The 26,539-nt window shown below is 36.8% G+C and overlaps 5 protein-coding genes across 5 annotated transcripts; 2 read left to right on the top strand and 3 right to left on the bottom strand.

Moving 5' to 3' along the window:
* The first annotated feature begins 2,029 nt into the window (after positions 1–2,029).
* LOC130726889 (uncharacterized) lies at positions 2,030–3,634 on the top strand. The gene has a single exon (XM_057578217.1). The coding sequence runs from the start codon at positions 2,235–2,237 to the stop codon at positions 3,261–3,263; it is 1,029 nt and encodes a 342-aa protein (XP_057434200.1). The 5' UTR covers positions 2,030–2,234; the 3' UTR covers positions 3,264–3,634.
* A 2,306-nt stretch (positions 3,635–5,940) lies between these two features.
* LOC130709816 (uncharacterized) lies at positions 5,941–6,663 on the top strand. The gene has a single exon (XM_057558974.1). The coding sequence runs from the start codon at positions 5,941–5,943 to the stop codon at positions 6,661–6,663; it is 723 nt and encodes a 240-aa protein (XP_057414957.1).
* Positions 6,664–11,104: 4,441 nt separating this feature from the next.
* LOC130726897 (deSI-like protein At4g17486) lies at positions 11,105–13,071 on the bottom strand. Its single transcript, XM_057578224.1, has 3 exons — positions 12,655–13,071; positions 12,274–12,561; positions 11,105–11,573 (listed from the first exon to the last, which is right to left on the bottom strand). The coding sequence occupies exons 1-3, from the start codon at positions 12,791–12,793 to the stop codon at positions 11,320–11,322; spliced, it is 681 nt and encodes a 226-aa protein (XP_057434207.1). The 5' UTR covers positions 12,794–13,071; the 3' UTR covers positions 11,105–11,319.
* A 4,378-nt stretch (positions 13,072–17,449) lies between these two features.
* LOC130709799 (zinc finger protein 3-like) lies at positions 17,450–17,914 on the bottom strand. The gene has a single exon (XM_057558973.1). It carries the CDS (start codon positions 17,912–17,914, stop codon positions 17,450–17,452), a length of 465 nt encoding a protein of 154 aa, XP_057414956.1.
* Positions 17,915–17,959: 45 nt separating this feature from the next.
* Positions 17,960–18,271, bottom strand: LOC130709783 (zinc finger protein 2-like). The gene has a single exon (XM_057558972.1). The coding sequence runs from the start codon at positions 18,269–18,271 to the stop codon at positions 17,960–17,962; it is 312 nt and encodes a 103-aa protein (XP_057414955.1).
* Positions 18,272–26,539: the final 8,268 nt, after the last annotated feature.

Genomic DNA, 26,539 nt, shown 5'->3' with positions numbered 1-26,539 from the left:
CCCAATTATTAGTTACATGGATCATGGGTTACCCGGCCCATTTGTTAAATCTTTGCCGTCAAGTTATGCTCATGAGGCTCATAGAATGCTAACTCACCCTTTCTCCTTAGACCTTTTAATATGATTTGTGATTTGTCGTTGTAGAACCTATGGGAAAATTAGAATTTGCAAAAACTAAAAACTGAATAGGGAGATTAATTAGGATTCCTTCTCACCATTTGTTTGAACAATCACACATTCCTTCTCTTTCCCTTTTTTCCCTTGTCTTCTTCACATTCGTGGTACGATCATGTCTTCTTCACATTTGTAGTGGTGGTTTGCGACCATAAACGAGGTTACTTGGGAAGATTTCTTTATCAAGGTAACATTAGAATCCGCCGTAGAGTTTATTTCTTCATTAAAAAATTAGGGTTTTAGTGCATTTCTTGTTTGTTCTATTTGAGCATTGTCGTTATCTTCATTGAAATTTAGGGTTTCTTTTTTCATTGAAAGTCAAGGTTATAATCACATTTTGAGCATTGTTGTTTTCTTCATTGAAAACTAAGATTCCTTTCTTCATTAAAAATTAAGGAAGTGTTGTTTGAGCATTGTTGTTTCAGGTTCTATTCACATTTTGAGCATTGTTGTTTTCTTTAACGAAGGACTTTGGGGTATAATGATAATGTGAAGATGTGGTGGAAATTGAGTGATAGCTTGAAGTATATTATCCTTGATTACCATGGCGTGAAAATGGCTAATTTTGCTATGTAACACAATCAAGAGGATCATTTGTATGTTGAGCATGACAAAGTGTCTGCCCTATAAGAGGTGATAATGTTAGAACTTCCTAAAGAGGGAGTTGTGATCAATGAAGTGTTGAAGTCCCCAAAGTGGCCACTTGATATTAATGATAATATTGAAGTTCTTAAGAGGGGATTGATATCAATGAGAGTGCTAAAGTTCTTGAAGAGAGGGTTGAGAGTGACGATGATAGTGAAGGTACAAAGTGGGTTCATTTTGAAGAGAGTGAGGAAGAAATGAATTTAATGGATGATGTTGGGTTTGAGCCAAATGAGAATAGTAGTGATATAAATTTTCCTGAGTGGATGTTATTCAAAGGAGATATTCAACTGGAATAACTTACTCACGTGCATACAAAGCAAGGTAGGCTTGCTAAGAAAGCGATTAAAGGAAATGCTAGGAACCAGTATGCACTATTATGGAGCTATAGTGTTGAACTTCAAGAGTGATAGATCCAACAATGATTGTCACCACCGGGCTCAATCGTAGAACCCTAGTTTTTGAAGAATAAGGGAAAAACAAGAGAAGGTCAGAAGGACGAATGAAAAATGGGTGGCGTGAGAAAAGAGGGCCGAAGGCGAGATAAGGGGTGAGCATGAGTAGAGAAGGAAGGGTGTGAGAAGGAAAGCAAACACAAAGGAGATAAATCGAAGAAGGAATGAGCAAGGTCGTGCAATACATTCGAAAGAATTAGGAGAAGAAGGAACTTAATCGCCTTACACAATTTTTTACAGAGTCTATTTTCCCATGTGTCTTTCATGTTCAAAATCTACGTGGTAATGAGTTGGGTTAGAAGGTGAGTCTCATCGTGTCAAATTAGATTAAAAATTCCAAGTATAAAGGGTGAGTAAGCTTTGTGAGCCCTATAAACATAACTTAACAACAATGACGAAAGTAGGCAATTATGTATATTTTCAAGGACTAAAACCAACATTTGTTATACTTACATACACTAACAACATATTTAACCCTTCTTTAAATTATCACCTGTTTGAGATTTGTGTTCTTTTTTTTTTAAATCGTAAAGATAATTTACACTCTCCCTAAACATTCGCCTTCCTAACTCATATATCACACAACTCTTAATACTTAAACTATCAACTATCATTCAGTACTTGAGATTTGTGTTCATGATTTGTTGGTTTTTTTTTAACAAAATAACATGAAGTTTCTTTGCAGGACAGTGGAAGGTTGTAAACATTCAGATTGGTCCAATTAGTGATTTTACACAACTTTCCCACTCTTTTTACAGGCAATGCAAGGGTCAGAGTCAGACACAGTCTTCTTCCCTTTGTGTGTGCCTGCCTCCCCCATCTCCATTCATTCATAAATAAAAGCAAACCCCTTTCCACTTTCCAATTCAATTCAACTTTCTCTTTTCATTCCAATTCACTTCAAAACCAAAACACCACACGCAACTTCAATTCAATTCACACCAAAACACATTAACAAAAATGACATCCTCATTCCCTTCTTGCTTCCGCCCTTCCCCAACCACTGACCACTCTCCTCCTCCTCTTCCGCCGCCGTCACCACCTTCCACCAACCCCAACCTCTCCACCTATCTCTACAACACCGACATAGGCCCAGTTTCCCTCACCTGGTCACGCTCCATCATGGGTCGCTCCCTCCACGTTCACCTCCACCACCACCCCTTCGATTCCCCTCTCCCTCTCTCCTCCTCCTCCTCCTCCTCCTCCTCCTCCTCCTCCTTCCGCCTCCACATCAAGCCCTTCATCTTCTGGAAAAAGCACGGCACCAAGAAGCTCTCCCCCAACACCCACCTCTTCTGGAACCTCTCCAAGGCAAAATTCGGGTCAGGACCCGAACCCAACTCCGGCTTCTACGTCGCGGTGGTCGTCGACAGCGAGATGACCCTCCTCGTCGGCGATTCCAGTAGAGACGCCTACACCAAATCCAAAGCCCACGAACCAAAAACCGGTCAATCGCTTCTGCTGAAGAAGGAACACGTCCTCGCCAACAAAATCTACACCACCAGAGCTAAATTCGGTGGTAGAATGAGAGAGATTCAGATCGATTGTGACAGTTCAAGGCTCTGTTTCAGCGTCGACGGTGAGAAAGTGATGCAGATTAAGCGGTTGAAGTGGAAATTCAGAGGGAACGAGAGAGTGGAAGTTGATGGGGTTCCGATTCAGATCTCATGGGACGTTTACAATTGGCTGTTTCAGAAGGATAACAGTGATGGGCACGCCATTTTCATGTTCAAATTCGAGGAGGAAGAAGAAGATGAAGAGGATCAGCGAGGGAAAGAGAGGAATCTGGTGAATTTGTGGACGCACCAGAACTTGAATTTGGGGGTTTCTGAATGGGGGAAAGTTGGGTCGTCTTCGTCAGCGTCAATGGCGTCTTCCGGTGGGTCTTTTGGCGGCAGCTCCTCCGTGATGGAATGGTCCAGTGTGGAGGAGAATGAGTTGGTTGTTCCCATTGGGTTTTCTTTGCTTGTTTATGCTTGGAAACGATGAACACTGTTTTCTTTTACTTTTTCATTCATGTTGTATGATTAATTACTAGTGACATGCAACCGTTTTTTGAACGGGTGACGACATTCGTTAAAATTAGGTCGGCGATTAATTAGTGAGTGCTGCTAACCCCATACTAACCCATTTGTTTGGTGAACATAGAGATTAAATAAATCTAGTTTAGGAAGAAGATGAGTTGATAGCAATAGTAGTTGGAGAGAGTAGTTTGAGATCTTTGTAATTCTTTGATTTCCTTTTTCTTTCCACTTGCTAGATGTGGAGCTTATTGGAGTGTGATGTAGTATAAACTCAATTTGCAGTTATCATGTCTTGAAAATCATATTGATTAATGCATAGTTGAACAAATTAAATTACTTCCACTTTAGCTATTATTTTAGTTTTATGATTACTATTGTTCTAGTATTACAGTTGGATTGGGATTGGAATTGTAGTTGTGGGGTGCACGACCAAAGGACATGAGAGGTAGGACATATGACCTAGTCTTTTGTGTGATACATTTGCAAATGGCAGCTAAGGTTGAAGGTGATGATAGTCCTCTTTTGTGACCGATACTAACCGCCAAGTTGGTTGACCTAGTCCACCATTGAACCAATTGTTGAATTCAATGGAACGGTTAATATTAGTTGACAATTCAACCAAATGCTATGCTGTTTTGATTTGGTTTTCTTACCAAAACCAAAAGTGGCTCCCCGAATACTCATAGGGTCCAATATTATCTCGGACAATTCTAATATATCTGTAGGTGAGTACACCCTCCGGTCACTATTATAAGCAAAAGTTAGTTTTGTAGGTTCATTCAATTAATAATGTATGTGATCATTTTAATGACTACATACATCATTTATTGAATGAACCTAAAAAGCTAACTTTTACTTATAATAGTGACCGGAGGGTGTATTATTTAGTTGGTCAGAATGATTAAAATAAAGATTTATTTCAACCAACAGTTAACCGAGTTGAAAACGCCAACACACTTGTTAAACAATTGCCAAATTACATAAATGCAATCATCATCTCAAAAATCATATACAAAATAATTCTAAAATAAAACCTTAAAACTTAGATGATGAAGCAAATAAAGTTAGAGTATTATTCAGGTCATTTAGTGAACCTACGTACAATGAGTAATGAGAGCCCACTTTATATAGTAGGTGAGCCACCTAACCCTAGACCTAGGTACACTAAGTTCGGTTGGTTGAGTAATTTAACACGTCCCGCTGAATCAGAAGGAAATTGCAGAACTTTCCCTGGAAGAACATCTAATGGCGGGTCGTTTGGTTGTGTGTCTCTCGTGAACTTTCTTCATCAAGATGCGGGCCCAACCTCATGGGACTTCTCGCCCGGCCCAGAACATGACAGTCCAATCGCAGGATGTCCGACTAACATGTTGAGTTGCCCTCTGAAGTAAGCCTTCCGTACATGCGAACTCTTTGGTCCACCAGCTAGTAGCCAAACTCTTGAAACTTGTCTATTCGACCCACAAATTATGACGATTCAAAAACTTTCATTAAGTCCAGCTCATCAATAGCAGGTCATACCATGCTTATAAGTGCATGTTTAATGGTTTACTTACGTAAGCTTTAGAGCCCGTTTGTTTCATTTTTTCTCAACTAGACACTCTTTCCTCGATATGTCGATAGCCCACTATCTTGGGTTTAGAGGGCATGCTAATAGGGAAACAAACATTGTTACTCATTTTACTAATTGATACGACTTTAAGATTATCTCTAATATAAAAATTTATTTATGCATCAGAATGTCTTTTACGGGTATAGTATAACCAGTCCTCATCAAGCACCACTGTGGACATACATAACTATCGCTACTAGAGCTTTCAGCCTGCATCTACCGTGAAAGAATTAGAGGTAATTAACCCTCTAGACTGAAGAAATAAAAGGTTAATTCCAAATAGTAACCCTGTAGATTGGGTTTGCCTGGTAGGAAATTGCAGAAGAAATGGGGCAGGAACAGAAGCAGTTGATGGTTGTCTTGCCTAACGGGTGGGTGGGTGTGTGGACCACATGAGTGGATGAAGAAGATTCCTCTGTTTGTCTCGTGAACACCAAAATAAAAATAAAAACGCTGTCTGCCAGCTAACTTTTGTTGAGGATATGAATCTTTTTACTAGGTGACTAGGTCAATGTAATCCACCATTTTCTATATATTTAATCTAGTTACGTGGGGTGCGTTTAATGTGCACCACTCAATTAGGTGGTGGATCCATACACCATCAAATTTCTGCGGGAAATTACTAGATTGTCCCTGTCTTCTACCTTCCAACCCTAGTTTTGCACCACCGCTCTCTCCCGCCGTCTCATCATGCCAAATCTCATCTTCGCCTCCACCCAATCAGTCTCCATTGCTCTCACCGCTCCTCACCTTCAAACTTGTGGCCAATAATGAGCTTTCCTCATTGCAATTTGCTCATGCGGATCTCCGGATCTCCGACACCAACCTTCTCCCAATGTCGCGACACAGAGCCACTTGAGCACCGCCAGCCAGTGTGCTGTTCGCGGCGAGGTCAAGGCGGTGGAGTTCGCGGTGGTGGCCCCTTGGCTGCTGCTGGTGCGATTCGCGGCAGCGAGGGAGGTAGATCGACCCATAACTGCGCGGCTTTGGGGGGCAGGACCAAGGTGAAGTCACGCGGTGGGTGGAGTGGATGGCGACGTCAGCCGCGGTGGCTGCCCTGACTGGAGATTGCGACGACGACTGGGCTTCTGGAGAGGAGCGGTGGAGTTCACACCTACATGAAGGAAGGGAGGACAAGTGGAAGTGGGTGGCAGAAGACGAGGGATGTTACACTGTGAAATATGCGTATTCCTTCTTACAGGGACATGAGCTTGAAGAAGAGGTGCTAGTGTTTGTTAATCTCTGGAGAGGCCTAGCACCCTCAAATGTGCTAGCCTTTGTGTGGAAGTTTCTATGGGGAATGCTCCCATCAAAATGCAACCTGGCCCATAGGGAAATTCTACCGCAAGGTGCTTCTATGCTGTGTCATTTCTGCCAGGAAGTGAATGAGACTTCTGAGCACTTGCTTCTTAATTGCCCCTTCTCTTCGCAGGTGTGGAAATTTTACCGCAGGTGGATGGGCATCTGTACATTTCAGCCAAGAGATAGCAGGGAGCATTTTGCACAGCATGGTGGCGAGTTGACCACGAGAAATCAGCGTCAAGGTGCCCAAACGGTGTGGTTCGCTGTTCTGTGGTCAATATGGAAGATGAGAAACAATTTGATTTTCCGAAATGGGGAAAAAGATGTTGAACGTGTGTGGGATTTGGCTCAATTGCGAGCTTGGAATTGGCTCAAATCAAGATGTCCCAAGTTCAAGTTCTCAGTCTATGAATGGATCAGCAATCCAAGGTATTGCCTAGAAAGTTTGTGATATGCTATTCTACACCCTGCATTCTGGTTTTGCTCTTCTGCTGCACTCCCTTTCTTCGTTGCGCTTCATATGTGTTAGCAAGGAATAATTTTTACACTGGCGGTTTGAGGTCCTTTATTTTTTCCTCTGGATGCACACTAGCAAGCTACAAGGGAGGATTGGAATTTCTGCTGTTAACTGTTACCTCAGCAGGCAAATTCTAATCTCACGGGTGTGAGGGTGCTGATGTAGTTTTGGTTGGTTGTTTGTTTTATTTCCACAAGTAGTGTGCGTGAAGGTTTTGTCATTGGTAGGTAGTATTCTAGTGAGTACTGTACTCTGTCTTCCTTCTTTTGTTCTCTTCCCCCTGTATTCTAGTGAGTTCAATGTCATTCATTTGTATGTTTTGTGTAAGATTTAGACTATGCTGATAAATGAAATTTGCTTTTGTTTGGTTTTCATTCTAAACTTGACATTTGGTTTGCTTGCATGATGCGCAAACAAGTTTACAATCAAGAAACGCATCAGCAACATAATTATATTGTTGCAGCCAAATAAAACTATATAGAAGAGAATTTAAGTGAATGGTTACTTGACCCGAAAAAAATTATCCCCACTGGTGTGTGATGGCTTGTGTTTTCGGAATGGGCTAAACGGTGGAAACTGGGTTTCAAAGAGCTGTTCATTGTGGTGGTTGTGTTGGTGTTAGAGGTTGTGCTTGCCATGGTTTCTGGGTTGGTTCTGGTTTGATGATAAGGTTCAATGGTTATGGTGAAGATTGAAGCAAGGTTGGGTGTTGGGTTGTGGTGGCTGGTTCACCAGAACAGAGAAGTGGAAATTAGAGGATATTAGAGGATATGAAGGTAATTTAAATCACCTATCTAGTTTTGATCTCTACCGTTTATTTTTTTAATATTATATCATGTGGTTAACTTTTGTGATGTATGAATGCACCACCTAATTGAGTGGTGCACATTAAACGCACCCAGTTACGTGGTCTATTAATTAAAAAAAAAGTTACGTGGTCTATTATTTAAACCTTGCTTATTACTCCCTCCGGTCCTATTTATAAGCATGAAAGAGAAGAAAAACCTTGGTCCTTTTTATAAGAACCAAATGAAAGTTTGAGCTATATTAATTAATTTTTTCCAATGATGCCCTTATTAATTCTAACTTGTAAAATGTGTTTCATTAATTATTCTCTCTCTTTCCCACTTTCCAACACTAATAGCAAAGGGTAATTTTGGAAGTCTATTTTGATTTAAGACAAATTTAATGCATTTTATCTACTTTAACTACATTTCTTAAACTATGTGAATTTTTTTTTTGTTGCTTATAAATAGGACCGGAGGGAGTACTTTATTACATTAAGTAATAAAATCAGGATGTTTACGAAAGTGATTCATGCACACCGTTTACACGATTAATGGTAATGCAAATAAAAAGTTAACACGTGTGTGTAGATTGGACAATAGATTATATTAGAAACATGCTTTCACTTCATATTTTAGATACTGTTTAATATGAAACGTGTTAGTGTAGAACAGTTAAGTACAAATAAATTATTGATGAATTGTTTGAATATTATTATTAGGGTTAAAATCAAGAAACCACTAACAAAAAGGACTAAAACTGCAATTTAGCATGCATGAAGTTTTTTTTTTTTAAAGAACATGAAGTTAATCATAGTGCAATAGCTATAAATATCCTAAGAGTGAAGAGTGAAGACCATCAATATTAAAGAAGAAGCTGAATCCAAAAGAAAAAGCACCAATGTATTTGAGAATACGTTGAGACATCATAGATCGCATGCAAATATTTAAAAATGTTTTCCTCTATATGTTCAAAACTTGAAAGGTCAACTTCTTAATTTTTGGATGGCAATTACAATTAGAGCAGCAATTATAGATGCTTTTAACTCGGGCTTGAGTTTAAAAGTTGGGAAATAAGCAATGCACCCGCAGGCAAATAAAGTCAAAGTTGGAAAGTTGGAGCCACTGCATTTCAAGCGTATAACCCAAAACACGGTATACTTTCGGTTGCATTAGCTTGCAGTTGCATTTGCAAACTAAGAATCATTTCTGAAAAGTACACCAAGAAACAATCTAGTTTGCTAAACTCTAATATAAGCCGACTATTAAGACTTACTTTTACTGTTTGTTGGATTTACATGAGCTTCTTGCAACCCCACAGAATTTTCTAAACAATAAAAAAATGTTTAATTTCAATATTTAGAATAACTTTAAGTAAACTTCTCATCAAATACTTATAAGAAGCAAAAGTTGAAATTATCTTATAATAATCAGGAGCCTTACCCATAGGTGGTTGATTAAGGTATTACATATCTAATTCTTTTAAATAAGGTCTTAAGTTCGGGACCTGAGAGATTTTAATGTAAAAACAAGAATGAAGATACATCGATGTAAAAACATCAACAATTTGATAATTAAGTAGCTAGAACATGACTAACAGGACTCAATTTTTCTGCAACATATTGTATAGCAAAAATGAATGTCTAATTCAAAGTGTTTGCATAAACTGACAAGCTTTATTCGCAGACAAACATTTCAGGTTAGTTTCTTGTTAATAATCTATACTTCTATTTTTTATGCTATAAACGCTCAAAACCAACATTATAATATTTGTTAAGAGATAGTTGCACTTTAATCTTTTATTTCGTTTGTTGTATGTTGTTTTATTATTTTGTTGTTGTAACTTCTAAGTACTAGACAAATAGTTCAAGTGGGTTGTTTAATATGTGGGGTTACTTAGCAGGATCATGACGAAGATAAATGATACATAGCTGGACACCTACTTAACCCATCACATTTTTTTTCATTATATGCTTTCGACAAAAAAAAAACTGGAATTATGGTTCCCCTTTTTTTTTTGGTCAACAAATTATGCTTCCCCTAAATACAACGCTACACTACACCAAACTCTTTTTTTTTTTTTTGTCAACTCCTACACCAAACTTGAAAGCCTAGTTTTTAACATTGGGTTCGACCCCCATTCCCCAGTCCAGTAGAATGAGAATGGCAGTAAAACAAAAAATGACTCCAAGTGTATAATTCTGTTATTAACAGACATAGTTAGACATTTTAATTTGATGTTATCAATTGAAGTCAAGGAATTTGAGATGTTCATTCAGAGATAAGACGTCTAATCTTCCTTTTTGTTTTTAAAATCAAAATGGGCCTTAAATTGTCTCCATGATAAGCATTCTACAGTAGAAGGCACATTTAGATCAATGAAAGATAGATAGGCACATTCTGCCAAGCCTTAAATCTTTATTAGCTGTTATGCTTTACCTCCACGTTATGTCCACCAAACGACAAATAAGTGATGGGTTGTAACTTGTGTTGCTTATGCTTTACATCACACATTTCCTAGTTAAAGTTGAAAGCTTGTATTGTAACATTGTTAGTTGTTTCCTAGGAGTAGCTTGCTGACCTAATCGACAGCTTGAATTTTTTAAGTTAGATATCAAAATATCAAATATGGTAAATATGTAATCCTCACACCACTCCCACAGACAAACAAGTGGTTGACATATCCTAGGTTAATTGTAGAAAGCAATGAATGAAACAAGTTTCTTACAGTAATTCTCAATCACTCCTTTTACCAAAGTCAAATAATAAATGAATTTCAAATTTTGCCCATATGCTATAAAGATGGGTACACTGACTAGATTGCCAAGTCCCCATTTCTCAAACATGACTAGATTGCCAAGTCCCCATTTCTCAAACATGACTTACCTGCCATTTCATAATCAATGAGAATGATACTGTAGAATGGGATCTGATGAGTAATTTCTAAGTGTTAGAATTGATTATATGAAAAAATTAGTTGATCCAAATATGATATCATTTATTTTTTTGAAAGTGGTTTTCATTAACTCAGTGAACGAGGCATTGAAGCCAATACATCAGAGTCAATAAGAGACAAAACCTCAGCCTGCGCCTCCTCCACCCACACATGAGAACTTAGGTGGCCGCATTCCGAGCCAAGTAGTCTGCAACCGAATTCCCAGGACGACGGACAAAAGATAAACAAAAACTATCAAAGCAAGAAATTAAAACTACCAAAATATGATATCATTGGGTACAATATCTCAAAGCAAGAAATTAAAACTACCAAAATATGATATCATTGGGTACAATATCTTTGTAAGTACAAGATTCAGAAATTTGGACACCAATGGACTGTATTCCCTCAAATCACTATCTCTATCTCCTACATGTCCAGTCTTTTGTTTTTCCGGACTTCAGTAACTATATGCTAAATCAGCTAAGGGACATAAGGGTTGAGGGAATTAAGGGTGAAGGGGTCAGGGTTCAAATCCGGGTGAATGAACTAATTTACTAACATTACTAACAATTAACATTTGCCTATTAAAAAAAACTACATGCTAAATCAGCTAACATAGATGATTCAAGATTCAATAATACATGTATCAAAATTGTAGAAATAAAGGACTTTTTCCATTCACTGAAGAAACAGAGCATTTTAAAAACTAGGACAACACAGCAACTCTTGCAAACCATTGCCATAATATGGACGATATACAGCAGGACAGAAAGATGGAGCAAATGAAAAAATTTCTTTCCTGCTCGTCATAGGTTGTTTACAGTTACAAAAGTTTACAAACACTATATTTCAGAGCCAGTTAAAGCTTTACTTTACTGTTAATGTTGATGTTGAAGAAGCATTAATCACAGATGAAGGTGAAGGCCGGCAATATCTCTGGCTACTACTTTTAATTGCTGAACTTCGAGGGCGAGATGACAACGCAGGATCGGAGGAAGCCTCATACCTGCTAGACTGACTTCTTACTTTCTTCTTTTCTCCTTCCTGAACACTTTCTGATGTAACTTGGCTAACCTTTGCGTCGTTTAGGCCGGTGGGAAGAACACAATTGCAGAGAAGACCTTCATATTGAGAAGCATAACTCAAAATCAGAAATCATGACAAGCTTACTAGTTGTTTAGAAGGTGCAGCATATGATTATGAACATGAATTCAAAGCAAGTGCATATTGAATGGGGAAAAGAAAACAGCAACTTGATCAAAGCAGCTTATGATTTACATATATCAATAGATGCTGGCAGAGCAGTCCTCTTGTCACACACAATCATGTATCTCATTTACAATACGAAGTTTAAGCTACCATTCATCAATTAAATTATAAACCCTAATCACACTAAAATTACAGTTGTAGTTCGGAAGAGCAAATTTAAATTTATCTTATAGTATAAACACTTATGAAAGTATTTGAGTAAGCTTATGAAGATAACTTATGACCTAACTATGTTGTTTTGAACTTATTTATATATAAGCTCCTCAAGTTAACTTATGAATAAGCAATTACACTCAGATTAGCTCATGAATAAACGATTATATGTACTTATAATAAGCTATTTTGGGCTTATCTCAATAAGTTTCTTAATAAGCCTATGAATTAGTGCAATTTGGGTGAAAAAACAAACCAAAACACAAAAACAGGATGAAAATACAACAAGCTAATAATAACAAAGAGAATATTATTTGGTCTATTATAGAATATAACATAAAATCATTCATATGACCCAACATCTTAAGCTTTTGGGATAATTGGTTACTTGACACTCACCAAGTCGAGCGAGTCGATTAACCCATCGAGGAATCGATTTCCCTGTTAATTTGAGACAAACATCAGCACAGAAGTGGTTGCAATTCTTCGAGATGAGATGATAGGTGTTCCCGGAGTACTCTTGAGCTAGCTTCTCCATGAATTCCCGAACCTCACTCGGTCCTAGATCCGTAGTACCTATCAAAATTGATTTCCTGAAAGTAAACCCTGGACAGTTTTTCGGCTGCACTTCAAAAATCCCCGTCGTTTCATGCTCATGTGCTCCAAATCCATATTCAACACCATGAACTACCCACCAAAAAAAGATGGAACTTTAAGGTTCAAAAACTGATTCTCTAAAGAAAGAAACACATATTAGAGTATAAAGAATAAGTTGGTTACCTTGAACACCTGAATGGTAGACACCAAGGCCAAGCCAATAGGCGTAGCCATTGATAGGGGTGAGATCATACACGTTGAGGTGAACTGGGACAGTGCCAGATTTCTTCTTCCTTGGACCAGATACCAGTTTAGACAGCATCTTTGTGTTGTGTTATGTTGTAGTGTTTGTTTTGGTTTGGTTTATGTAAATAAATGGAATCAGGGAGGGGTAGAGGGAAGAAAATTTGGAGGGAATCTGAGGGTAAAATGGGAAGATGAGAAAAGTATGTGGCTTTTGGAAGTAGAAGAAGGAGAAGGAGAATCTTGAGGTGTGGCTGTGGGAGCAGCTCTGGCATCCACCGGTAGCCGAAAGTGGTTTGTGGTTGCTGGTTCAGTACCCACCAACTTATTAATTTATTATTATGGTGGTTATGGACTTATGCTCATCTCGTGTCCCAGCTTTGGTTCAAGTGTAGTAGTAGTATTGTCTCTTTTCACTCATCAACCGCTCATGTCCATAATTAATATGTGTGTTATTCAATACTCACTCCTCAAAGATTTTTATTTATTTAAGCATAAAGTATAAGATGAGTAATTGATGGTAGTAAAATGTTATTGAAACACTCACAATCAACTTTATAAGTGTTAATAGAATGATAAATCAAGATTTAAGAATGAGGGAACATGTTAGTTGGGTGGGTTGGAGAAATTCAGGGATCAATCATAAAATGTGCATTTTATTTTTTCAATGTACCCAAAAATATTTACAACTAATATGTATAATTATTAAATTATACTTTAGATAAAGATGAATTAGTTAATGAAAAATAGTTGTGGTTGGTTATTAAAAGAAAAATAAGGGTATAAATTTAAAAAAAAAAAAAAAACAAGTGCATTAATTTTCTTTTTTTAGTACATCGAAAATATAAATTGTATCTCAAGGAATTGAACCTTGCACCTCCCTTACTCAACTTATATGCCTCTTAACTTCTCTCACTTGAGTTATCCCACATGGTGTTAAGCCGTTAACAACAAACATTTAAAAGATATAAAAAATCGAAAACAATCATCTTTGAAGAAATGATGAAGTATTTGCATAATGAGTAATGACTTATGTCTTATACACACCTTACTTCTTTTTCATTCTATTTCCACTCATTTTTTTTTTCTTTTTATCTCTTTTTGTATTTTCTGTCACATCACATATTATATCACTAATTTCTCTCTCATTTCTTCACTATCTTTCAAAGTGGAGGTGGATTGATTGATGAACAAAACATTATTGTATTCATAACTTCTTTCAAATAAGCATATGTTGTTAGACTTTAATAACTTCTCACACATGTACAACCTAAGAAATGAGAAATATAGAGTACGAATGAAAGAAGTGTTTAGGCCTTGGGATTATAAAAAAGAAATAAAGAACGTAAGGAATTCATTTGGTAACAGAGATGGCGATGGCTATGATATTGATAGCGATTTATAACTCACATTTCAAAAATGGTTGCAGAACAAGAAGGGAACAACGATCCCATAATGCTCCGATTTCTGACTACAATTTGCCCAGTAGCCAACGCCGCATGCGTCACAAGAGGCAGAGTCACCGACTACAAGGCAAGAATTCAGAAGCGTGCACGACATCATGTCTCTCAAAACAAGAGAAATTGATAATAACATTCACTTTAATGCTTATTTATAATACTCATTTTTTTTTATATAAAAATACTCACTTATTTATTGGTGTAGTCAATGTCATCCATTTCATCGTATCAAAAAAATGTCATCCATTTCACATTTTCAAAATATTAAGCGTGTTAGTTTTTCATTTAATAGTTTCACCATATAGTATGTTTGATGATTTCTACGTTTTACAAAGAATGTTATTTTAATTTCCCTCTTAGTCTTTCCAAAATATTCATTGTTTAATTTATTCGTTTCAAAAAATATATTTATTGTTTTTGAAAGTTAATGTATTTAATTTCAAAAAAAATTAATGTATTTTCCTACTACTTTTTATCTATATTTTTATAATTGAATTTTATCTCATCAGTCACTTTTTATATTAAAAACCACAATTTTAATTTTTCTTCATCCATTACATTATTCTTTATTCATGTGAGTATTTATTATTTTTTATTACTAAAAAAGATTGAATAAGAGTATTTAACTCAAATATGTGACAATAGAAGCCACATATTGCCACGGTCAACTACCCAACCGTGGCAATATATGACCTTTGTTGTCACGGTTTTAACTATGACAATATGTTGCACACCTGGTTTGTCCAATTGCCACTGCGAGTACTGAGCTAAGAAAATTCTTACAAGCACCGATTAACTCCACAAAATTGGGTGCTACACCCCATTTTTCTTTCTTTGTCTTCATTGATAGAGTGTCACTAACTATTTTACTTTTTTCATAATTTTTTTTCTCTATGAATGAACAGATTTTGTAGAATGATGATCAATATGGAGAAGGATAACAGTGAAGGTAAGTCCTAAAAACAGTACATGAACTAGGCACTAACAAGTAACAACAACACTGCACAACCCCTAAGATCCCATATTGATTAGGGATATAGCGTGAGAGATGTGTTAAGGTCCCATATTGATTAGAGATATAGTGAGGTAAGTCATTATAAAGGGTATAACAATCTTAACCTATAACCTAACTTTTCGTCTAGAGTTAGCTTCCGGTTGAGAGTTTTGATACATTCACACCTTATTTTAACTTTTATCTCATTTTCATTCCTATTTTCTTCATATCTCTCTTATTTTTCTATCACATCACATATCATATTGTTCATCTCTATTTCTAGTTACTACAAATGTTAGTGGATTTAATTGCTGTCTGAAGAAACATTTTTTCTTAGGACGATTTACCTCCCATGGAGTATATCTATATATAAGATTAAAAAAAATACTGATGGTGACTCCAAATAAACTCAAAAGGTTACTAACTTGCTATATATACATATTATTAACAATTGAAGAACTTTGAACATCCCTTAAACAAATTTATACAATATATTATTACAATTTTACAAACAGTTGGAAAATACATATTTGGCAAGATGTTAACCCTACTGATCAAGTATTACTGACTACAACACAAATCCATGCTTAATTAGAGCTTTAGGTTGTGTTTGGATGAGGGATTGTAGAAATTCAAGGGATTTTAAATGCTAGGGAATTCAATTTTGAATTCCCTTGAATTTCAAATTTTATTGTTTGGATAAAATGTTGAAATTCGCTCAATTGTAAAATTCTTTGTTTGGGTAATATAAATGAATTTCCTTCATTTAATTGTTTTTATCTTAATATAATTGGCCGAAAACCCTAAAAATCAGCCCGACTCTCAAAAATAGACCGAAACCTTAAAAGTCGACATAAAAGCCTAAAAAGTGGCTGAAAAACCGAAAGTCGGCCGAAAACCCAAAAATCGGCCGAAAACCTAAAAATCAGTCGAAAACCCTAAAAATCGGCCCGACTCTCAATAATCAGCCGAAAACTCAAAAGTCGAGACAAAACCCTAAAAAGCGGCCCAAAACCCTAAAACGGCAAGAAATCCCTAAAAATAGGCCGAAAACGTGAAACTCGACTCGAAACTCAAAAATCGGCCCATAACCCTAAAAATCGACCTGACTCTCAAATATCGGCCGAAAACGTGAAATTCGGCCCGAAACTCAAAAATCCCCAAAACCCAAAAATCGACTGGAAACTCAAAAATCGGCCGAAAACCCTAAAAATTGCCCGACTCTAAAAAATCGTCCGAAAACTCAAAAGTCGGCACAAAACCCTAAAAATCAGCCCGACACTCAAAAATTGACCGAAAAACCTAAAACCCGACCTTTTAGGGTTTTGTGCCGAATTTCGAGTTTTCGGCCGATTTTTGAGTTTCGGGCCGAATTTCACGTTTTCGGCCGATTCTTAGGGTTATCGGCCAATTTTTAGGATTATGGACCGATTTGGGGTTTTCGGTCAACTTTTTAGGGTCGAGGCGATTTTTAGGGTTTTGTGCCGACTTTTGAGTTTTCGGCCGATTTTTTCGAGTCGGGCCGATTTTTAGGGTTTTCGGACGGCTTTTGAGTTTTCGGCCGATTTTTGAGTTTTCGGCCGATTTTTAGGGTTTTGGGCCGATTTTTGAGTTTTCGGCCGATTTTTGAGTTTTGGGTTGATTTTTGAGTTTCGGCCAAACTTTCACGTTTTCGGCCGATTCTTAGGGTTATCGGCCAAATTTTAGGGTTATGAGCCGATTTTGGGTTTTGGTCAATTTTTGTGTGTCAGGCCGATTTTTAGGGTTTTGTGCTGATTTTTGAGTTTTTTGCTGATTTTTAGGGTTTTGGGCCGATTTTAGAGTTTTCGGCCGAATTTTGAGTTTTCAGCCGAGTTTAGGGTTTTTTGGTCGATTTTTGAGTTTCATGCCGACTCACGTTTTCGGCCGATTCTTAGGGTTATCGACAAATTTTTAGGGTTTTGTGCTGACTTTCGAGTTTTCAACCGATTTTTGAGAGTCGGATCGATTTTTAGGGTTTTGGACCATCTTTCTGTTTTCGGCCGATTTTTGAGTGTCGGGCCAATTTTTAGGGTTTTGGGCCGATTTTGGTTGACTTTCGAGTTTATGGCCGATTTTAGGGTTTTTAGCCGAGATTAATTTTTTTTACTGAATTTAGATAGGGTTAAGGGAGAGATGAAGAATTTGAAATTCCTCCTATTTTGAGGTGATTTCAATTACCCTAAATCCTATTGAGTAAAATACCTCATTTAATTACTAGTAATTTGAGAATTCTCCACATTAGATATCCAAACAAGGTATTTTAATTGAAGGGATTTGAAATACCCTCTAAAATTACATTCCCCTCAAATATTCCCCCATCCAAACACAACCTTAGGGATAAGTCAAGATGCTTCATCTCTTCTTGGTTAGTCTGCAAACGAGTTCCACTAACCGGGTATCGAATGATTTCTTCACTCGTTGTTGAATTGAGCATCACTTGGAATCTACCAGCACTGCCTCGTGATGATAATCCTGTTTTGTGGAAACTTTCCATTGCTAGCTTCCCAATTCCAGGTTGTTGATGAAAAATGGGCCTTGCCAAACCATGATGTTGATGTCCAAAAGTTCTTCCAAACCCATTGGATGAAAAATGAGTAAGTTTATGAATCATAGAGTGAGCCTGAATTCCTAGTGGTCTATTACTACAATAAGAACCATATTGGAGAGGTGGAGATTCCATACTCATGTTGTGGTGAATTTGATTATGAAGAAAAGGAATCATCATGGTTTGTGTTCCTAACCTGTGACATCTTCTTGCAATTGACCTCTCTCACTTGTGAGCATTTTGGTGCCCACCAAGTGCTTTTGAATTGTAAAATTTTCTCTGGCAATAGTTGCAAGAAAAAACTCTTGCCTCTGCTGCATCAGAACCATCAGGAGGGTTATCTGATGAAGCCTTACACAAATCCATGTCCAAACATGTGTTGAGATTGAGCTGTGAACTGCACCCAAAAGCAGAATCATTGCCAGAAACATTCAGATCCAATGAAGTTTCTTTCTTTGCCTCATTTTCTTCTTCTACTTCCTCAACATGTTGCTGTTTAATTTCTGTTTGGTTCTGCTCCTGGCTCAGTGTTTCCATTGCAGAGTACTTTCCTAGTCCTATTGTTGGAAAGGTTAAGAAATTCTGAATTGTTGATTCCTGACACCCTACTTTAAATGGAAAAAAGGAGTACTCTATCTTAGTTCCTATTATTGATTAATTATCATACATATATATATATATATATATATATATATATATATATATATATATATATGCATGGAATAAGGTTAAGCTCTGTTTTTGTTTACACAAATGTCAAAAAAGTAACAATTAGTATTGCTGTTGGAGGGACTGTACTTTTGACTTTGATTGAGAACTTCAGTACCCAGCCATGTGGCTGTTAGTGCAGTGGTGAAAATTGCAGTTTTTGTAGAGTAGTTTTAAATATGGCCCACATATATAGTTTTTGGTTTGGCTTATTAGGGTACTATTGGTGAAGAAGTTGATTTTGCTTTAAGTTGGATGGTTTTCAATCCTTTCCCTTATCAACATCAACATGTTAAGATGGCCCTTGCATGTCCATATTAATTATTTCTGCTCATGAAGATACATGTATTGTGGGATCAATGCTAGTCATGCTAAGGTATCCTTTACTGTCTGAACCAACTTATTTTTCCTCAAAATTAATTAGGTCATTCAGAAACTATTAATATAAGCTTTTTACATAAACTGGCAAGCTTTTTCCATTAATTGATTTTGACCTAAGAATAATAAATTGTAGAAGGTTTTTCCAATCTGCGATCATGAGCGGTTTGAAAGTAAATAAATTCATCATATTGGAGAAAAAACCAAACATTGTTATCTACGTCATGTCTTTCCTTTGTACTTGAAAGTCTATTAGATAGGGCGCCATGTCCCCCGTTGTTGCTAGGCTGCCCCAATGCATCTCCAATGTGGAAGAAAATTGCTTTGGTTTCTCTTTGGTCTTTCTTTTGTGCTTGTCTTCATTTGTAGTAAAAAGGTATAGCTTAATGCTTCAGCTCCCCAATATGTTTGAATGGGAACTTGACTAAAACACATTTGAGGGACACTATTCAATGTAAACAAGACGTGAAATTCAAATGAGTAGTGGTTTTGTCCCCCACTTAACCCCCATTAATCAATCTAAGGGATTGGTTGAGCGGAATATGACATCTGACATGTTGCAGGTTTGAACGTCGAACAAATAAATCTCACCCACCTCAAGTTTTGTCTTATCCCCCCACCATGAACCCTCAGTCTCGACAGTCTCGACCTCCATGCCACACATACCTAGATTGAAGCCCTAACTTAAGCCATCCACTGAACCACTACGGACAACCAGTACCTCCTCCTTCCTCCACCACCGCAAGCTCTACTTTGGAGCCATCTCACATCGATCTTTATGCACCGCACACACCTAGTAAGTTGAAGGCGACATTAGAGAAGCTGAGATTAGGTTGTGACATTATTTGTTGTCGTGCTTCCTTTCACCATGCACGTTCTTTGTTGTCGTCATGTTCTATGCCACTGTATGCACTCTCTTTATCATCGTCGTCACAATTGCCCTTTCCTATTGCAACATATCATCGTTTTTCCTCCAACCTTTAATAGCATGTTAATAAGTGGTCAAAAGTTTGACCACTTTTAAAGTGATTCACATTAGAGGAACCTTATAATTAATACAAACTATATTTTCACCACAATTCAAAGTGCTAGTCAAACCCCACATGATCAAAGATCACGAGAGAGTTTGGAACATATTGTATTTATTCTCATAGCACAAACAACTTCAATGATTCCATTTTAGTATATCTTTAGGTTTCTAATAAATACACAGAACCAAATCTCTTTAGAGATTTCTCTGTCTGCGTCCAAACATTTCTACATTGAAAGTCTTACAAAAACGAATGCCACAATGGTATCCATGCTCATCCATCGTCCCCCTGAGAAAAAAAATATCTTTAGGATATCCACATCAAAGTACTCGAAAAATGACAACTTTAAGTTGCAAGCCTCTTCTCTTGTTAGTCACTCATACTTTCAAATCAAATAATCGATGCCATTTATTAAAGTGCTTTCTCTCTAGACACAAACGTCCGCCGATAGTGACACAATGTTATAACAAATCAAAACATTGTCGTGACCTTGATGGTCACGTATCCAAGTTATATATAATAACTCTAAGCATGCCGGGTTAAGGGTAAAACCATTTAAATAAGGATTTTAAGTTTCAAATATTTCTTTTATTAAGAAAAAAAGCCTCCAAAATTAAAATTAAGATCAATAAAGATTAAATAGACAAGTTTTATTATCAATTGAATAAGACATGCATGTTAAATAAAATTGATTATGATAATTTTATAAATGATTTTGCATCTCAAAAGCCTCGAAAAATAAATTTTAAATAAAAAAATATTTTTACGTAAAAAGTTTAAAAAAAATATTTTTTTAAATAAAAAAATCTCACTTTAAAATTTGCTTTATGCCTCATTTTGATATTGTCTAAGACAAAATATGTTTTGCCAATAATATATATCTTGTCCTTTTCTTTGCGCCTTCTTTTTTCTCCCCCTTACATCATCTCATCTTCTTAATTAGTTCACATTCACACATATTCAGAAGTCGTTTTCAAAGCCTTGTTTGATTTACTTTTGTAGTTTTATGCATGCAATATTTTAGTGCTATTTAATTATGACCATATATATGGATCCAAAAGCCAAACCATTTTGATACACAGATCTAGTGGAGCATGCGTACAAGGACAGGACCTAAGTGCACTCAAATGAAGGACGAAATTTAACTCCTTTCTTTCCCATTCTTTTAAATAGTAATATTCTTTCCAAATAATTATTTCTTTTTAATGTCATGTAATTCATTAATTAAAAAAGTCTTAATAAGAAATAGTGGAACCGTGAAGGAAAATTTTGTCTAATTTAGATCTGCGCCTTTGAAGATTTTGTGTATGTAGGTCTTGGATTGTCTAATGAACTGATAGAGCTTCAGAAAAAACACATTGATACTCAAGTCATACCAAAAAAATGTATCAAGTGTGGGAAGAGCAATAGAGAGCATAAAATCTACATTTTTCTTACACTTAATTCAAACATGTTGCTACGTTGTTTATTTTGTCTCTTCGGCCGCTAGGTAATAACTGCATATTTATGTGACATAACTAATCTGTCTCGCAACTAGCATATAACTGTTTAAAATAGTTCTAACCGCTTAACTAGAGTAGTTTAGTTTAGACTAGTAGAGACTTGATCTTCCTTTTGTCTGATATGAAACTAGCTCCTTACCTTTGAGCCTGATGGCATTGGGCAAGTTAGAGAGTGGTTGGATTAAAGTTTTCTCAACGGAGTTTATGTCAAAGTATTAGGCACATTAAGGTTGAAAGAAATGGAGATTGAGGAAACTCAAATATGTTGGCATATAATTACCTAGAAAGTGAAAGCGGATTTTTATCCACTAACGCTAATCCAAATTAAAATATATGCTCTTGATTGGATATGGCCTCCAAAACACGTCGTCTATGAATTATTGCACTTCTATTTTCAATTGATAATTGACACTCTTAAATTTTTAAGCTATTGAGACACAATTAAATATATTGACTCAATTGCACTTTTCATTCATCATCTATCGTATTCGTGCAATTTAGGCCTTTCTTCTTTTCTTTCTTTTTTAAAAATGAGTCTCGCTTCTTGAAATAAGGCCTCAAATTTAATGACGTCGTACGATCAAATCATTATGCTAGTGGAACTTCCAATTTTAACAAAAATATGTGTCTCGTGTATAAAATTTTATTAATAATTTTTCCTTAGCAGTCACATTTTTCTTCAACCTCACCACTTCCCACATCCACCCTTCCTTTATGCTTTGTTTGGGATTAGAGAGAAAACAGAAGAGAGAGTATGATTAGAAAGATGTGAGAATAGATAATATATTTTATTGATTGTTTGGTATGATATAAAGAGAAAAAAAATTAATGTGAATACTCCCTCATCTCGTTTATTTGAGTATATGATGTAAATAGATAATTTTATTTTTTATATAAAAATACATTTTTACCCTAAAATAAAATGAATAAAAATGGATAGATTAAAGTTAGTGGGGGTATTAGTGTATGAAGGTGTGAAAAACGACTAGAAGGGGGGTTGAATAGCGTTTTCAATATAAAAACTTTCCCCTTAAGATTTAAAGTAAATCTTTTCGGTTTCTCTAAGATAGATGGTGCGGCGGATAAAGATAGAGAGAAGAGAGAAGCACACAAGTATTTTATCCTGGTTCACTTGATAAATCCCTCAAGCTAATCCAGTCCACCCGTTAAGGTGATTTCTTCCTTCTTAGAATGAAGGCAATCCACTAATCAGATAATTGTTACAACTGCACTTGAAACATACAAGTGACTAACAATACACTGACTTAGCTCACACTAAGATTCACTCTCTTAGTCTTCTCTAGGATCCGATCAACCTTGATCTCCTAAAGGAATCACCACTAAGATTCACTCTCTTAGTCTTCTTAAGAATACTGACCTACCCGGTCCCTTAAGGAAAATCAAACAACTGTTTGAGGTTGGTGTTTACAAAGGTTTGCTTCTAAATAAGCTGAGTGTAAACTAAATAAGAACAGATGAAGAAAGTAGAGGCTTGAATCTTTTCTTGTATTGCAGCTCTTGGTTTCTCTCTCTTAGCTTTCTTCTTTTTTTTCAGCCTTTTATAGTCCAAGGTGCAAAGGATATTTCTGTTGAGAGAATATGACCGTTGGAGGGCATTTCTGGAACTTCCAGAACCTGCTGTGGTTGAACCTTGGTAGGTAGGCTTGTCAGAATAGTACACTGCTCTTGTACTTCTTGATAGAGGCATTTGCCTTTAACCAATGACATCTGATCAGAGTTATGCTTCGTGTTGGAACTTGTGAAGCTTGGTGATCAGAGTCAGAGGGATGCTTGGATCCTCTAACCTTCGTAACTTCTGCTTCTGGACCTTCAGAGCTTCTGGACCTTCAGAGCCTCTGGTCCCTCAGAGCTTCTGGTCTTCAGATCTTCTGATCCTCAGATCTTCTGATCCTCTGATCTTCTGATCCTCTGATCCTCAGATCCTCTGATCCTCAGATCCTCAGATCCTCTGATCTTCAGATCCTCTGATCTTCAGATCCTCTGATCCTCAGATCCTCTGATCCTCAGATCCTCTGATCTTCAGATCTTTTGATCTTCAGAACTTCTGACGAATATATCTTCTGGTGTCAGAATCAAAACCTGTTTGTCAAAACACTCAAGACAAACATTAGAGTATCATAGTTGTTCATCCACAAATAAATACTTGTTATCATCAAAACATAGAGTTGTACCACATGACCAAATCTTGATCTTACAATCTCCCCCTTTTTGATGATGACAAAACCATGTATTTTGATGAAAAACTCTAAACAAATAAACTGAATACACTCAGAGTATAAGGTATCAGAGTTAAAACTTATCCTGATGTGTATAGTTTATCTTGCTCCTTCTGAATCCAAGACTCGTGCTTGATTCTGAGCTAAGCTCCCCCTGAATCTAATACTTAATATCAACGTTAGTAATATCTAGATTCTGAGCTAAATAATATAGGAGCTGTCAAGATACTATAAGTTCTCCCCCTTTTTGTCATAAGCAAAAAGAATGAAGGTGGAAAAAAAAAATAGTAAGAGCATAAGACGAAATACTCCCCCTCAGAAGGAATACCAAGGGATACTTGGCTGCTGATTAGTGTATCTTCTGATGAGAGCAGAAGTGTGGTTCTGGTGACATCTCCGTTCTGGACAAAATTTCATCTTCAGATACTTCAGAATGAGAAGCTAGGAACCTACTCTTCTTCTGATGACGCAAGTCAGAAGTTGTAGTAGCATCTTCTGATGTTGTTGCTTCTGGTTTGTCAAGTTCTGAGTCTTTGTTTCTTTCTGAAACGGTCATGCTCATCTCTGCAAGCTTTTTCAGCTAGTTTTGACTTGACCAAATCTTACTCTACTGATGCCTCCAAGATTAACTTCACCTTCAGGTTCAAGTTTTGGATCTTGGGACATATGCCTTTCTCCCGTCATGTGTTGCCTGCATCCACTGTCCAGGTTCCATGGTTGGAGTTTCGATGGACCTATTGAAGATATCTGCAACATATATAATCTTATCCCTAGGTACCCACTTTCTGGGTCCTTTCTTGTTAGTTAGCCCAGAAGTTCTGACAACTTTGGGTTTCTCAACATGATAATGTAAAGGAATTTTTGCATGATATTTAGACATAGAGAAAGATCCCTTTTTAAGAGGAGGTTTAGCAACTTCAGCAGGTAAAGGATCAGGCAATATGGTACCAGAGGGAACAAAGCATTCATACAAAGATTTAGCTTTAGGCAGAGAAGGCTCATTTCTAATTGGTTTAGAATAGCCAATGTCATGCATTCCATTTCTGCTCACGCCATAGATTAATGAAGCCATCAAGCTTCTATCTACGCTTTTAGCCAGGAATCTTTGAAAGGACTTTTCATACTTAGACTCATGCTTACTATCAGAGGCATCGCAGGCAATAACTTCTTCTAACTTAGCAATTTGATTCTTAAGCACAGAGTTAGAATTAACTAAAGCATGGTTATCATTTTTCAAATCAGATATGATTTTCTCATCTTTAGAAGGGGTTTTAGAAACAGCAGATAAGTTCTTTTTCAGCTTCTTATGCTTAGACAACAAAGAGTTATGCTTATCCATAATATCAGACAAAGCATGTTTCAGTTCAGAGGTAGAGAAAGAAGCGAATACCTTATTTTCATCGTCTGAGTTAGGATCTCCTTCTGATTCTGAGTCAGAGTCAACAGCTTCCTTTTACTCTGCTCCTTTGTCTTTGACAATAGCCATGAGTCCTTGGACTTCACCATCAGAGTCAACATCCTCTGATTCTGATTCATCAAAAGTCACCATCAGACTTTTCTTTGGTTTGAAATGCTTCTTTGACTTTTCGTCCTTTGATGAACCTTTGTATTTGCTCTGCCTGTGCTTCCAGATGCAGTTGAACTTTCTGGATATCAGAGTCAGCTCATCTTCATCAGAATCTTCTGATGCTTCTTCAGATTCTTCTGCTCCAGCTTGGAGAGCTTTTGACTTCTCAGATTTAGCCTTCTCAGAGCGCTTCAGCTCATGACATTTCAGTATGCTGATGAGTTCTTCTAAACTCATATGCTCAACATCTCTTGTGAGCTCTATTGAAGTCACCAAGGGCATCCAGCTTTTAGGAAGACATCTGATGACCCTTATGACATGATCTTTAGTTGTGTAGCTCTTGTTGAGAGGTCGTATTCCAGCTACGAGCAACTGAAATCTGGAAAACATATCCTCAATGGATTCGTTAGGTTCCATGATGAAGGATTCATATTTCTGGATCAAGGACAGCGCCTTTGATTTTTTCACCTTCTTGTTTCCTTCATGTGTCATCTTTAAGGAATCAAGGATACACTTAGCGGAATCACGATCAGTAATTTTCTCATATTCTTCATATGAAATGGCACTTTGCAGAATAGCTCTTGATCTGTGATGATCTCTGAACTCCTTCTTTTGATCTTCACTCATCTTCTTCCTTGGGATCTTTACACCATGTACATCAACAGGAGGGGTGTAGCCATCAACAACAAAATCCCAAAGATCAGGATCAAAGCCAAGAAAGAAGCTTTTGATTCTGTCTTTCCAGAAATCAAATCTCTGACCATCAAAGATAGGTGGTCTTGCACTGTATTGATATTTGCTTGTAGTAGTGGTGGAATCCATGAGTTTTTCACACTGGCCCGGATCTACTGAACACTGTTAAGTGTAGTAATCAGAACTTGCGCTCTGATACCAATTGAAGGTGTGAAAAACGACTAGAAGGGGGGGTTGAATAGCGTTTTCAATATAAAAACTTTCCCCTTAAGATTTAAAGTAAATCTTTTCGGTTTCTCTAAGATAGATGGTGCGGCGGATAAAGATAGAGAGAAGAGAGAAGCACACAAGTATTTTATCCTGGTTCACTTGATAAATCCCTCAAGCTAATCCAGTCCACCCGTTAAGGTGATTTCTTCCTTCTTAGAATGAAGGCAATCCACTAATCAGATAATTGTTACAACTGCACTTGAAACATACAAGTGACTAATAATACACTGACTTAGCTCACACTAAGATTCACTCTCTTAGTCTTCTCTAGGATCCGATCAACCTTGATCTCCTAAAGGAATCACCACTAAGATTCACTCTCTTAGTCTTCTTAAGAATACTGACCTACCCGGTCCCTTAAGGAAAATCAAACAACTGTTTGAGGTTGGTGTTTACAAAGGTTTGCTTCTAAATAAGCT

The sequence above is a fragment of the Lotus japonicus genome, chromosome 1, assembly GCF_012489685.1.
Source record: "Lotus japonicus ecotype B-129 chromosome 1, LjGifu_v1.2".
In the NCBI taxonomy this organism is placed as follows: Eukaryota; Viridiplantae; Streptophyta; class Magnoliopsida; order Fabales; family Fabaceae; genus Lotus; species Lotus japonicus.
The sequence above is the reverse complement of the archived record's forward strand: the minus strand, read 5'-3'. Positions and strand labels throughout refer to the sequence as shown.

What these genes read in the sequence shown, in the direction of transcription:
- LOC130726889 (XM_057578217.1), top strand. Translation starts at nt 2,235, where the DNA reads ATGACATCCTCATTCCCTTCTTGCTTCCGCCCTTCCCCAACCACTGAC.
- LOC130709816 (XM_057558974.1), top strand. Translation starts at nt 5,941, where the DNA reads ATGGCGACGTCAGCCGCGGTGGCTGCCCTGACTGGAGATTGCGACGAC.
- LOC130726897 (XM_057578224.1), bottom strand. Translation starts at nt 12,793, where the DNA reads ATGCTGTCTAAACTGGTATCTGGTCCAAGGAAGAAGAAATCTGGCACT. An exon ending in CTACCATTCAGGTGTTCAAG is followed by an intron (nt 12,562 to 12,654) that starts GTAACCAACTTA and finishes TTTGGTGGGTAG; the next exon opens with TTCATGGTGTTGAATATGGA. An exon ending in TAATCGACTCGCTCGACTTG is followed by an intron (nt 11,574 to 12,273) that starts GTGAGTGTCAAG and finishes CTCAATATGAAG; the next exon opens with GTCTTCTCTGCAATTGTGTT.
- LOC130709799 (XM_057558973.1), bottom strand. Translation starts at nt 17,914, where the DNA reads ATGATGATTCCTTTTCTTCATAATCAAATTCACCACAACATGAGTATG.
- LOC130709783 (XM_057558972.1), bottom strand. Translation starts at nt 18,271, where the DNA reads ATGGAAACACTGAGCCAGGAGCAGAACCAAACAGAAATTAAACAGCAA.